We start from the raw sequence: 14,850 nt of genomic DNA, 5'->3' as shown, positions 1-14,850 counted from the left end.
GTCCCCTAATCTGTTATGGAGACCCATAGAGTATCATTGCTATTTCCTTCCACGAAATTGTAGGTTATTTTTTTTAATAGAAACTATTTCCATAAAAGGTTTGTCATGCTAAGCTGTCTTCAGCTAACCACCCTCTGAACTGCGAGCCCAGGGTGAGATTCATGTGCTCAGGAGAAACGTGCAAAACTTCATAAAAGTACATTTCAGGTTACTTACTGCAAACCCAAAAGCAGAGGCGCTGTACCTCATAACGGAGACAGCTAAAAAGAAAGAAAATATTATTCAGAATATTTTAAGACCTCATGGATATTTTCTCTCATTTCTGAGTATATTAATATAGTTGATAGGGCCTTTTAAACATCAGTGGAAAAGTTCCAAAAGCATTAAGTTAAAAATTAACTGTACTTGTCAACCCTATGAACTGAAAAAAGGAAAGAGTGAAGTGAAAAGATTGTGGATTCCACTGGCAAGAGCATCCCTTCCCACTGCATCCTCTGGCACAAAGGCGCCGGCTTTGGGAGGAAAATGCCCGAGCACCTGTCAATCAAATGGCTGGGAGACTTTGTGACTTCAGCAACTGGGAACAGACAGCTGGGAACCACCTGAAATTGCCAGGGTGAAAATGCCACCGTCCATACTGTTCTCATCATCAGGTAATTTATCCACATGCACATGTCACCGCTAACACAGTTTCGAGAAATCTCCTGCTCACCAGAGCTGAAACTCCAAAGCAGGCCTCAAGAAAACTGTTTAAAAACCCATAGCAAATTATCTTAAACAAGAGACATCTACAAATATAACGGCTCTAATTAGAACATTTATCCATATTCAAAAATCTATCTACATTTTTGGAGGAAAGTCAAATGAGTGGCATGTTTGCCTAATCTGTGATCTGTTCTGTGCCCATGTCCAGCCTCAAAGGCTGTTGTTCTCAGTTTGACCTAAAGCCCTATTACCAAGCATACGTCCACCCTCCCGCAAAGAATGAAATCCCACCCAATGAGCCAGCAAAGGTCTGAAGTAGATTGTCCCAGGCACAGATATGATAAACATTGATTCACAGAGTAAGTGAGGCATAGGTGCAGGGCATGGAGGTCCATAGGCATTTGGGCCCAACTCAGCTCACCACATGGCCCTTCTCTACACCCCATTCTCTGTCCTACCCATAACATCCAGGAATGGGCACGGGACGGCCATATTGTGCTTTGTGCCCCTGCCCCTCACCTAAACAGGGTGATCTGACCCAGTGTGAACCAAGTGTACTTTGTTTTCTGTGAATTAAGAATTGAGACCGAGGGGGCACCTGGGTGGCTCAGTCAGTTAAGCGTCCAGTTTCGGCTCAAGTCATGATCTCACGGTTCGTGGCGTCGGGCTCTGTACTAACAGCCAGCTCAGAGCCTGGAGCCTGTCTCAGATTCTGTGTCTCCCTCTCTCTCTGACCCTCCCTCCCCTGCTCATGCTGCCTGTATGTCTGTCTGTCTGTCTCTCTCAGAATTAAATAAAACATTAAAAAAAAATTTTTTTTAAAGAATTGAGACTGAGAGAGAGTCTAGTTGGTCAATTAATGTTGTTAGAATTGAAACCTATGAACACAGCAGTGGAGTTGGCCATCGTGTGCTATGAATGCCAAGGGAGTAGAGAGACAAGCAAGGAGGAAATGCAATTCTGGGGCAAGAAACCACTGGCTTCTTAACACTTCCAAGCCCTTCCAGGGAGTCAGCTACATTCCAGGACTCTGGCTGTGTAAGACAAATGCAATTCATTTAATTCCTGACCATCTTTGGCTCTTGCAACGAGTCGCTCCAGTTATCCTTGCTGTTGCTTTTATGGGCATAGGGAGAAGGGCAGAGCCACTGTGGGCAGTGAGGGGCTGTAGCTTTCCTGGGCAACACAGCCATGGTGACTCAAAGAGGCTCTGACTCTTCCCAACAACTCAACTCAGAGGCCACGGTGACATGAGTAAATATGGCAGGAGACCCCTTGAGGAGTTGCACTGAGCACCAAGATACACTAGAGGACACTAAGCCTGACTTGTACCAAGTTCTCGGTAACTCACTGTTAAGCTTCATAAAGTTTCACAGAAACAAATACTCGGTTTTTTTGCTTTACAGCCTGTTTTTACAGTATCTTAGCTCTGTGCTTTCTGTTGCCTACTTCTCTATCAGCAGCAGAAACCTTTTTAGCTCCTACTAACATTTTGCACAGACGCTCAATATACTCAGCAGATAAAGAGCTGCCTAGGCCAGAGCTCCCGTACTGTCCCCACCCATCACTGTCTGCCCTGGGCACCAGGACATGGAGAGCACAATGGAGAAAGTACTACACTTGTCATCCCAGAAGACTGCCTGCTTTCCCAAGAGGTAAACTGTTGTTTACTCTAAAAAGCTTAATCAGTTATTCAGTAAGACCAGACATTTATACAGTGGATGACAGATTTCAAAGAGGTGTACACCTAGTTGATTATGTTGACAAACTCAAGGAACTTTACCTTAGAGACTCTGGAATCCAACAAAGGAGATGGCCATTGATGGGGGGTTTCCCTGACTCAGTTGGAGTCAGTGTCCATGATTTCAAACCCCCTCAGAATTATATGGAAAGTTCTGCCTGGGTGAGTGCCTCAAGCTCGCCTAGGGGATGAATCACTTAGAGCACAAGTAGAATACTAATGCTGTTCTATCCCCCATGCACCAAGGCAAGTTTGAGTAAGAGGGCTCCAGGTTAACCAGAGTCCTTCACAGAGGGAAGGACTAACATGCGTCATTTACTTCTAAATTGGCTCCATCTAATCTCCTTGATGAGAGGCAAAGGCAGAAAATGCCTAATTGTGTGGGGAATCTGGGGTACACTGAAGGGCCCTCGCTCTGACAGCTTCCTTGTGTGGGCAGTTCCCATTTGGAGAACAACAGATAGATGGGGGCCAGGATGACCCACCAGGATAGGGGTTACAAGGCAGATGGACCGGGAGCCGCAGGTGTACTTGGCTGGAGGTAGCTGAAAGCCACCACAGGTCCAGAAAAAAGTCTAGCAATGTCTGGATGGCAGGTGCACATTCAACGTGGATGACAGAGATGAACCCTTTCAACCCCGGAATCATCCTGCCAGCTGGCAAGGTACAGGGAGAGAAAGAAGCGGGGCTGCAGTGAAGCGGAGCTCTCTTACTAAGATCTCTCCGGGTCAAGACAGGGGCCATGGAGCCGAAAGAAATGAAGCCAGAGTGGCTGTCGGCTGGCGGAGCCGGGCCTGTGTGACAAACAGCACCGCTGCTCTGGAATGGAGTGCCTACTGTCAGGAGCCTCCAAATTCATCCAGAGAGCACTGCTATTAGAACGCCCTAGGGAAATTTTGCAGACCATTTCTGCTCCTCCCATTTAAAACTTGTCTCCACCGCTCATAATTTAAGCATGCACTCTGGGACCCGGTGGTCACCAACGGCCGTAGAGGCATACAATCATGGGCCGCTGGAGCCTCATTCCCCAGGGAGCCGAGGCCTGCGTTCCCCCTTCACGCCCGCCTCCCTTTCCCTAGAGAGTAGCAGTAGACCACCATCTGATTACGCTGGCCTCGCACATCCAAAAACACATGCTTCAGATGTGACTGGGCTCCCTTCATTTTCCAAGCCTTTGTTTCTCCCCTACGAAGGCACAGAGTTCTTAAAATGTTCTTAAGTAAAATGAAGATCTATAGTTTTGGGGCCTTCCCAGCATCCATTCCCCATTGAGGTAAGAGCACTCTGAGTCCCCCTTGGGGAGAGCTGCCGCCCTATCCTCAGAGTATGTCTTTGGGGTGCGATCACACCATCAGCCCCACTCCCGTGTAACCTTGTCCTACAGCCAGAGGTAAAGATTCAAGGGGAGCACAATTCAGTGTGAACCAGCGAGAACCTGTGTTCAGAGTTTGTGCTAAAAATCCTGGGAAGGGGAGGCCTTTCCAATATGAGACTGTACAGCTGGCAGCAGGAAAACAGGGGCTCCAGGCAGCAATTTTGCCCTAAATGGGGAGAAGCTGCCTCAGATTGAAGGCAACAAGAAGGAAAGCAGATATGAAGGATATCAGGTCCCTGACAACATGCGCTGAACCTCTGGAACCTAACTCAAGTCTTCCCCTGTGGTTTTCAAGTATGTCAGCCAATAATTTCCTTTGATTTGCTCCAGCCAGCTTGAGGCAGGTTTGTACCTCTTGCAGCCATGAGTCTTAATACAATTTGCCTCATTTAGTAATCCCATGTCCAAGAATCTCTTTTAACACCTAAGAAATGGAAAAACATTTTATGGGTCCCTGGGTGGCTCCGTCGGTTAAGCATCTGACTTCAGCTCAAGTCATGATCTCGTGGTTCACAAGTTTGAGCCCACATGGGGCTCTGGGCTGACAAGGGAGAGCCTGGAGCCTACTTTTAAGATTCTGTGTCTCCCTCTCTCTCTGCCTCTCCCCGACTCATGCACTCACGCACTGTCTCTCTCTCTCTCTCAAAAACACACATATTTTTAAAAAAAGAAATGGAAAAACACTTTATACACAAAAGGCTCATCAGAGTTTTATCTAATTTATAATATCAAAACACTAGATACAACTTAAAAGTCCAGTAATAGGGTGATGATTCAAGTACAGTCCATTTGGGGCGCTGGGTGGCTTAGTCGGTTAAGCATCTGACTTCGGCTTAGGTCGCAATATCACTGTTTGTGAGTTCGAGCCCTGTGTCAGGCTCTGTGCTGACAGCTCAGAGCCTGGAGCCTGCTTCAGATTTTGTGTCTCCCTCTCTCTCTCTCTGCCCCTCCCATGCTCATGCTCTGTCTCTCTGTCTCAATAATAAATAAACATTTAAAAAAATAAAAAATAAAAGAAATAAAGTACAGTCCATTAAAAAATAAGCTACATGTAAGGTATTTGAAAATGTTGACAAAAAGTACATTTAGTTAATCTTCTATGAGCACATTAGTTAGAATAATGATATGATAATAAACACATAGGTGGCATGATTAGTCCCATCAGCACTGGGTGCCACGGAAAAGGATGGTCCTGTGTCAGGAGGCATCTGGCTAGTGCAGGTGCAAACTTAAAGGAGAGGTCAGAAGAGGCTTCGCTGAGAAGGTGACATCTGAACAAAGACTTGGAAGAGGTGAGGGAGTGAGCCATGCAGTCGCCAACGAGAAGAATCTTCCAGATAACAGGAAGGGTAAGTGCCAAGGACCTGAGATACAATGCCTGGTATGTGTGAGGCCATTTTGCCTGACGCAAAAAGGAGCAAGAGGAAAGTTATGTGAAATAACAGATTTCCTTTTTGTTTGAGCAAAAATATAAGGTAGAAAGGGGCAAGATAGAAGAAAATGCCTGTGATATAACTGGCTTTACAGCACAATCATGTTTTTAAAATGCACTGCAAACAACTAGGGAAAAAAAGAAAAAACTCAAATGGTAATAGTGGTCAGTCTTTGGGGTGCCTGGGTAGCTCCGTCGGTTAAGCGTCTGACTTCGGCTCAGGTCATAATCTCACGGTTCATGGGTTCGAGTCCCACATGAGCCTGTTTCAGATTCTGTGTCTCCCTCTCTCTGTGACCCTCCCCTGCCCATGCTGTCTGTCTGTCTGTCTGTCTCTCTCTCTCTCTCTCTCAGAAATAAATAAAACATTTGGGGCGCCTGGGTGGCTTAGTCGGTTAAGCGACCGACTTTCGCTTGGGTCATGATCTCGTGGTTCTTGGGTTCGAGCCCCGCGTCGGGCTCTGTGCTGACTGCCAGCTCGGAGCCTGGGGCCTATTTCAGAGTCTGTGTCTCCCTCTCTCTCTGACCCTCCCCTGCTCACGCTGTGTCTCTCTCTCTCTCCTAGAAATAAATAAAAAAATATTTAAAAAAAAAAAAAGAAATAAAACATTAAAAACAATAGTGGTCAGTCTTCGATGGGTGGGGATATTTGAGTGCATTTCTTTCCTATCAGTTTTTTTATTTTCCACATTTTCTACAACCATCATGTGTGGCCATTAAAATTAGAAAAAAGAAATCCATTTTGTTGGGGGGAAAAATTACCCAACACCTAACAACATAGCCACAGACCTAAAACAGAAGGGCAGAAACCAGATTTATGACGTACCCTGGAGGGCTTCTGGCTAACAGGAAAACCTACCATCATACATGTCTTCATTATGGCTCAGTTTCTGAAATCCATTTTTCTGAGCTAATTCACCTGCCTGAGTGGATTACTGATGCCCGGGAGAGTTCATAGAGGCACACAGCAGGGCCAGGAGAGCCAGAGTGTGGCCCATAAGCAAAATGTCCCTCTCTGTCCGCGGAACCTCAGTCTCCCAGGTTTTCACTTGTCCTACACTCTACTTTCATCTTTGTGTTACAGGGGGAATAAGAGCTACACTCCCAGGAGCACACATACAACAGAAATCTTAAATAAATATTTATACAGGTCTGGTTAAAGACCAGACCTTCTTTAACTAAGTCACACATGGACCAGGAAACCCATCAGACTGGAAACTCAAAATTCAAACAGAAAGACAGCTGGAAAATGGAGTAGACCCAGGCAACCCATTGTCAGGGCAAAGACAAATGCAAAGCACGCAGCTGAATAAGCAGCAAGCTTTGAGGGAGGGGTGTGGAGGTTCAAAGTGTCTTGGAAATGCAGAGAGAGGTGGGAGTGCCGGCAAGGCAACTGTGGTCAAGGCCTGAGAGCCTCTCAACAACGTTAAACAAAGAATGCCATTTCCATTGCAGGCTAGATTTACTGCAACAATGAGGTCCCATCTGTCATTCTCTCCTAAGTAAGGCAATAATTATCTTGAGCCTTAGCGCTCTTTAGCAATACCCCAGGCCCAGTAACACCTCCGAGTTGCTAAATTATTTGGCCAGTAAAGCTCTGCGAATAAATCAATCCCACTTTAATTAGACCATCTCTGTCACTCAGACACCTGGCAACCGCCTCACCCCCAGCTTCATAATGAACCCAACTTGAGAATTCTTCTTTCCATCACCAACTTCATCGTGCTTGCTGCAGCCTAGACGGCAGAAGAGGTGGAGCTAAGAGGGGTCAAAATTAATTGATTTATGTTCCAACTCACTTCCATAGACCGTCCAATAACTTCCCGACGCTCTCTCACACAAAGAGATTAGACTACAATCATCCGCAATAGTATGCTGAATTCAATTATCAGTGACGAAAAGACAGAGAAGCAGTTTCAAAACTCAAAACTGCTTTGCCCATTAGATAGCTCCTCCTCGGCCGCAGCATAGCAACCTGACTTTGTGTTTTATCTGTTTAGACCAGAGTTGGCAAAAGGGTTACCTGAGGATGAAATGTGAAAGGTTTTGTTTGACCTATGCAGTACTCTTCAAATATCAGAATTGGCTACTGCCATTTTAAAATCAGAAGACTTCACGGGGTGCCTGGGTGGCTGAGTCTGTGGGGCATCTGACCTCAGCTCAGGTAATGATCTCACTGTCAGTGGGCTGGAGCCCTGTGTTGGGCTCTGTGCCGACAGCTTGGAGCCTGGAGCCTGCTTCAGATTCTGTCTCCCTCTCTCTGCCCCTCCCCTACTCATTCTCTCTTTATATCTTTCTCTCTCTCTCTCTCAAAAATAAATAAACATTTTAAAAAAATTTAAATCAGGAGACTTCACAAATTAAAACAAAGAAGGAGACTTGGATTTTTGGCTTTGCTGGAAAATCTGAGATCTGCCAGCGTGGGTCTTTCCCTTTCTCCCAACGGGGCCATTGCTGGGGCCACCTGCCTCTCCCACCACATCAAACCCAGGTGGCCTCCCTTACCTGCCTGGCCACCCAGCAGGACTGCGTGTGGGACTTTGGATATAGCCCATGAGCCACTTAAGGGAAAGGACAGTAGTTTCAGCTCCATATTTGCTGAATATGGAGCAAATGGTCCTCAGCAAAATGCCTGCCAAACAGTCATTGTGCTGTATGGATGGTAGCCTCCGATGTTTGCTACTGGAAGGTAGCAAATTACAACTAGCTCTACCATAGGCTAGGTTCTCAAAGCCTTTATCATTTTTGGAGAGCTTCTGTAGGACCGAGACTCAATAGTTAGTCCCAGGCATGCTACTGACACTTCCCCTACCTTTCTGGGCTCTGTCAACCTATAGACAAGCAAACCCTTGCAGAGACCCCAGGGATGATCATGAGATTCTCCTCTCTCACACATGACCAAGAGGTACGTGGTCATGTACATAAAGTGGCCAGATGTTCCCTCTCCCAATTCCACACCCACAAGACCATGTGTAAATCACAGCATGAATGGATTTGAAGAGGCTGGAAAATACTGCCTTTGGGCTAGTGCTGTGGAGGTATAAGCGTCATTTAAGAATGGCCTGGGCCACTTTGCAGTGAAAGGTACATTTGTGTTCAGGCTTGTAAGAGGGGGCAACTACAAAATGTCTTGCCTGGACTCCTCATATTCTTCTAACCAACGCCCCCCCAACCCCATGCCTGTCCCTCTGCCCCCGCATCTGTGACATGCAGCCAGAGGGGTTTTGCTTGTTGCATTCCATGTAAAGGCCAAAGTCCTCATGCACTGACCTCCTCCCCTAGCAGCCACACTGGCTCACTGCTTTCCATCCAGCCCGGGGGCCTGTCTGGGCTCTGGTGGAGAGCATTCCTATCCTAGGATCCAAATGGCCAGTCCCTCATCCCTTCAGGTCTCTGGTCAAAGCTCACCTGGGCCTGTCCTGGCCCCCATATTTAATATTGCAGCCTGCCCCACTTCCCACACCTTAGTTCTCCCTTACCTTGCTCTACATTTTCTTTAACCAGAGCACATATTATCTACCCCACTATGTGATTCACTTATTCACAAATATTGCATACCCTGTACCCCCCGACTTGACCCATTAGAATGTAAGCACTACAAAGGCCATAAGCTTTTCTGCTTTGTTTCCTGATGTCTCCTAAATACCTAGATGAGTGTGTGAACACATGAGAGCATTCAGATTGATTCCTTGACTGACTGACTGACTGAATGAATGACTGAAACAACACCTTCTCCTTAGCTCCACCTTGCTGTGAACTGAGTCTTCAGAGAGAAGGCAGACAGAACCATAGATTCAATACATTGAGGCCTGGCTGTGTTACCAGTCAGCCATTCCTTCAGCAAATGGATTGACAGCACTTTATTGGGCACAATGGAGAAACCAGCCTCTATGAAGACCATTCTTTTAAAGAGAACTTGGGAGGCGCCTGGGTGGCTCTGTTGGTTGAGTGTCTGACTTCGGCTCAGGTCATGATCTCGCAGTTTGTGGGTTTGGGCCCCGCGTTGGGCTCTGTGCTGACAGCTCAGAGCCTGGAGCCTGCTTCGGATTCTGTCTCCCCTTCTCTCTGCCCCTCCCCTGCTCATGCTCTGTCTCTCAATAATAAATAAATGTTGAGAGAGAGAGAGAACTTGGAGCATTTGCAAATAGCAAAGACCTAGCACTATGGGAAGGGCAAGAACAGCCGTAAACCCAGAAAGCCACAAGCCAACACAGAATAGTACAAAAGAAAACAATTAGAATGAGAACATCCCAAGGAGAGTCCCCCCCCCAGCCCCCGCCAAGGAGAGCAGGGCACCCTAACTGCCTCCGACACACAATAATATTTACCTGGCTTCAGTTAGCATAACATGAAACACCTGACCCCCATTCCAGAACAAGAATCAGTGTAACTGGAATGTAGGCAGGACAACCAGCACTTAACTGGAGAATCTAGTTCAGACAGGTTTTCAGAGCGTCCACACACAGGAGGCACCAGCTCAGGGACAAACGGCCAGGGGCCATGCTGGTTTTTTTCAACCACACACACCTTCACTTTGCTTCCTCTACAAAGAAGAGGGGGTGAAGAAGAGTAGGGAAAGCTGCCTGAAGCCCTGGCTACCCACTTTTGTGAGTATTTATGGAGTATCTTCAATCAAGTGAACCATCTTCCCACACTTGTTGGTGCATGGACTCCAAAGGCCTCACTGGCCACAACTACTAGTGGGGGCATGGTTCCTGCTGAATGTCAATTCCATATTTTCTGCTGCTGCATGTAATTTGACTCCTCCCTGCACTGCAGTTCCCTGTGATGCCAGCATAGCCTGTGGGCACCAGGTGTGCTTGGGCATCTTCAGACCACACTCAGACCCTGCTCTGTGACCCACCCTGTCCAGACCAACATGGGCAGCCTGAGCTCACCAATCGTTCTTTCATTTAATAAACAAATGTTTATTGAATATCTACTACACGCTGCATACTGTTGCGATGAGGGGGTATATCACGGTGACTTGCTGAACGATTTGATGAAATATGCCTCTTAATGCACTAACTATCCCTTCATCACAGAACACTGCTATTTTCGCCTAGTAAATAAAGCATTCATTGAGTAGAAAACAGAAATGGGGAAATTTTTCTAAAACAGAACCCTCACAGTTTGTCTTCTCTAGCCTTCTGTTCTGAGTGTGGCTGCTGGGAATTGCAAGCCTGAATGCTCACTCACAGTCCATTAATTCTCTTTTTTTTTAATATAAATTATTGTCAAACTGGCTTACATACAACACCCAGTGCTCATCGCAACAAGTGCCTTCCTCAATGCCTATCACCCAGTTTCCCCTCTCCCCCATCCCCATCAATCCTCAGTTTGTTCTTTGTATTTAAGCATCTCTTATGGTTTGCCTCCTTCCATCTCTGTAACTTTTTTTTCCCCTTTCCTTCCCCGATGGTCTTCTGTCAAGTTTCTCAAGATCCACATATGAGTGAAGACATATGAAATCTTTCTCTGACTTACTTCACTTTGCATAATATCCTCCAGTTACATCTACATTGCTGCAAGTGGCATGATTTTATTCCTTCTCATTGCCAAGTAGTATTCCATTGTATATACAAACCACATCTTCTTGATCCATTCATCAGTTGATAGACATTTAGGCTCTTTCCATAATTTGGCTATTGTTGAAAGTGCGGCTATAAACGTAGGGTACATGTGCCCTTATGCATCAACATTCCTGTATCCCTTGCTCATGGATTGGAAGAATAAATATTGTTAAAATTTCAATACTACCCAAAGCAATCTACACATTCAGTACAATCCCAATCAAAATTATTCTTCTCAAAGCTAGAGCAAATAATCCTAAAATTTGTGTGGGACCATCAAAGACCCCAAATAGCCACAGTAATACAGAAGAAGAAAACCAAAGCAGGAGGCATCACAATCTCAGACTTTAGCCTCTACTACAAAGCTGTCATCATCAAGACAGTATGGTATTGGCACAAAAACAGACACATAGACCCATGGAAAAGAATACAGAACTCAGAACTGGACCCATAAATCTATGGCCAACAAATCTTTGACAAAGCAAGAAAGAGCATCAAATGGAAAAAAAGACAGTCTCTTTAGCAAATGATGCTGGGAAAACTGGACAGCAACATGCAGAACAATGAGTCTAACTTGGCTCAGGACTCCTCCTCTGCCACCCAAAACTCCCACCTCTACTGCCCTCACCTTGTATTACACAAAAATGATCCTTGTCTTCCCCAACCAGCTTATGAAAACCTGAAGTCAGGGGTTACATTCTATTCCACTCTATACCCAGGGCCTGTGAAAGTGCCTGTACATAGTTGGTGCCCAGGAATGGTTTACTGAGCAGGGCACCTGGGTGGCTCAATCACTTAAGCATCAAACTGGCTCTTGACTTCAGCTCAGGTCATGATCTCAAAGTCTGTGAGATAAGTCCCATGTCCAGCTACATGCTGACAGCACAGAACCTGCTTGGGATTCTCTCTCTCTCTCTCTCTCTCTCTCTCTCTCTGCCTTCCTCCACCACTCATGCACATGCATCTGCTTGCACTCTTTGTCTCTCTCTCTCTCTCTCAAAATAAATTAACATTTTTAAAAAAAACAGTAATTGCTTGGGGCGCCTGGGTGGCTTAGTCAGTTGAGCGTCCGACTTTCGCTTAGGTCATGATCTCGTGGTTCCTGGGTTCGGGCCCCACGTCGGGCTCTGTGCTGACTGCCAGCTCAGAGCCTGGAACCTATTTCAGGGTCTGTGTCTCCCTCTCTCTCTGACCCTCCCCTGCTCACGCTGTCTCTCTCTCTCTCTCTCTCTCCTAGAAATAAATAAAAAAATAAAAAATAAAAAAACAGTAATTGCTTACTGAGCAATAAATGCTTGAGAAATCCCTAAACCTAATAGTAATATCTGGGTTTTTATTTAACATGATTAATTCATGCCAGAACCAAAAGCTAATGCCCTGGACAATAAGAGTTAGCAATAGCATGGATGTTGTCACCTAAGGTCATCCTTGTAAGATCACTAAGATGGCCCTTCATCTAACATTGTTGACACCATACTACGCAATGGATCTCTTCGGTTCAAAGAGCTGCTAAAGGAATTTCTTTTTAAAAACAGAGCATATTATGGGAAAGAGGAGTACACTAAATAAGACTTCAAAAATTTGACTTAATGAAATGGTGCTGAATAAGTATTTACCCAATGGTACTGAATGAAAGCCATTAGGAGATCATTGGCATTATAACTTGGAGAATAAAAGTCAAACATGGTAGAATAAAGACATTCTCTCTTCTCCCTCCCTACTCCTCTCCTCTACAAAACCCACCAAAGCAATGAGAAGCATGGAACACTAGAGAAAAAAAATATAATGATCAAAGAAACTAGCCAATGGTCAACCTTGAAGCCCCAATTACAAATACATTAAAACTTACATTATACTGAGGAAGATATTGAGAGAGCTGATAATATACCTGAATCAAATCTTAGGCAGAGCTCAGAGTTTTCCACAATTTGATGCTACAATCATCAATAGCCCAAACAATTACCACTTACAGGCATAACAAGTTTGGTTTTAAGTAGATGGGGCTCCTGATCCAGATCCACTCCTTAACCTTTTTCCCATAATTCACGCGCTAGAGAGAAAGGGAGGTGAAACTGAAGGAGTGAGGGCTTACACAGCCACTGGTGTAAGTATCAAGCAGCTGGAAAACTGATGGCATTTTCGACAAGAAGAGCAGAGGTTGCACAGTCAACCAGGAAATCTTCTCTTGCTCACAAGGAAGCGAGATGCTTGCCAAGGTAGATTATCAAGAGTAGAGGTAAAACACCCTGGGAAAAGATACTCAAATTAAAACTGCATGCTGCTTCTTTCAAGCCCAACTCTCCAGAAAGCCCCAGTTTTTGAACAGTTGAGGTACTGGCAAACTGGCAGACAGAATCAGGGTAGCAAAGAGGATTAAGATGTGCATTCAGCATCCATAAGGCCACCAGGCACTAAATCAATACACAAGAACCAATTATTTCTATATTAGTCACCAACAGTGAGAAAATGCAAGTTTAAAAAGATACTATTTTGAAAAGAAAAAGTCAAATACCTAGAGATAAACTAATGAAAATGGTGTAACACCTCTACCTAGAAAATGTTACTGAAAGAAATTAAAGACTAGGTATATGAAGGGATATACAATGTTCATAGATTACAAAGACTCAATATTAGCAACCAAAATTCTAGCAAGTTTTTTGTGAGAGAGTAAGGTGGTTCTCAAGTTTAAGTGGAACTTGCAGAGTCAAGTATAGGTAAGATAATACTGAACAACTAAAAGACCTGGAAGACAGTCACCACCAGATATCAAGATTTATTCCAAAATCTTCCACTAACTGAGACAGACAGAACAGTATTGGCATAAGGATAAAGCAAAAGACCACAGAACAAAATAAGATCCACATATATATGGTCACTTGATTTATAACAAAGGCACTGCTGAAGTACACTGAGTAGAAGAAAGGTCTTTTCAATAAATGGTACTGCGAGACATTGACTCTACCTCACACCACACACAAAAAACAACTGGAGATGTGCTGTGGGTGTATATAAGTACAAAATAAAATGTTAGATATCTATTTCATATGTATATTTCATAATATGGGAGAACATTTTCACAACCTTGGTGGAAGGACAAGATTTCTTAAACAGGACACAAATGCATTAATCATAAAAGGAAAGATCAGCAAATTAAAGTACATTATAAGACCCCATCAAAAGAACAAAACAGCAAGCCACAGATTATAGTTTATTTACAATACTAATAACTAACAGTGGACTGTATCCAGAATACATAAAAAAGCCTTACAAATCAATAAGAGAAAAACAACCTAAAAGGAAAATGGGCAAAAGATTTAACAGGCTTCTAATGAAAGAAATTATACACAAATAATGAATAAACATATGAAAATATGCTCAATTTCATTAGCAACCAGGGAAAAGAAAATTAAAATTATAAAGAGATACCCCTGCAGAAGAAAAATGGCTGACCATTTCAAATGCTCACAAGGATGTGTTCCAACTAGAACTCTTAAAAACTGCTGGTGGAAATGTAAATTACTACAAATGCTTTAGAAAACTGGCTGCCAGTATCTATAAAAAATTATCACACTCTATCATGCAGCCATTCCACTCCTAGATATATACCCAAAAGAAATATATAACATGGATAGGAAAAGACACAAAACCATTCACAGCAGCATAGTTCACACAGCACATTTTCTAACTGTCAAAACTGGAAACAATACAAATTCAACCATAGAATGGATAAATTGGTGATATGTTCATCCTATGGAATACTAGACAATAGTGACAATAAATGAATTAGAGCTACTTGTAGTTACAAATTACATTTGTTTGTATGAATACCAACAAATAATGATAAGGGGGAAAGAAGGTAAACAAAGTATTCACTGAGCAGATGATCTATTTATTGTTCTATTTGTATAACATTCAAAAAGCAGACAAAGTAACGTATGGTGGTAGAATTCATGATGTGGTTACCTTTGGCATAGGGAGTAGTGAGTGGGAGGGGACAGGAGAATGCCTTCTCAAGTAAAAAGAC

The 14,850-nt window shown here is 44.1% G+C and overlaps 1 protein-coding gene across 1 annotated transcript in view; it reads right to left on the bottom strand.

Annotated features, from left to right (window-relative positions):
* The window catches only part of TMEM163 (transmembrane protein 163), a 254,984-nt gene that overhangs the window by 101,643 nt on the left and 138,491 nt on the right, over positions 1–14,850 (bottom strand). The window contains exon 3 of the mRNA XM_039229928.1: positions 217–260. Coding sequence (XP_039085859.1) covers positions 217–260 — 44 coding nt within the window. The remainder of the gene's footprint in view (positions 1–216; positions 261–14,850) is intronic.

Source organism: Hyaena hyaena, unplaced genomic scaffold (assembly GCF_003009895.1).
Source record: "Hyaena hyaena isolate Hyena2069 unplaced genomic scaffold, ASM300989v1 scaffold_41, whole genome shotgun sequence".
NCBI classification, from domain to species: domain Eukaryota; kingdom Metazoa; phylum Chordata; class Mammalia; order Carnivora; family Hyaenidae; genus Hyaena; species Hyaena hyaena.
This window is presented reverse-complemented; position numbering and strand designations above follow the sequence as displayed.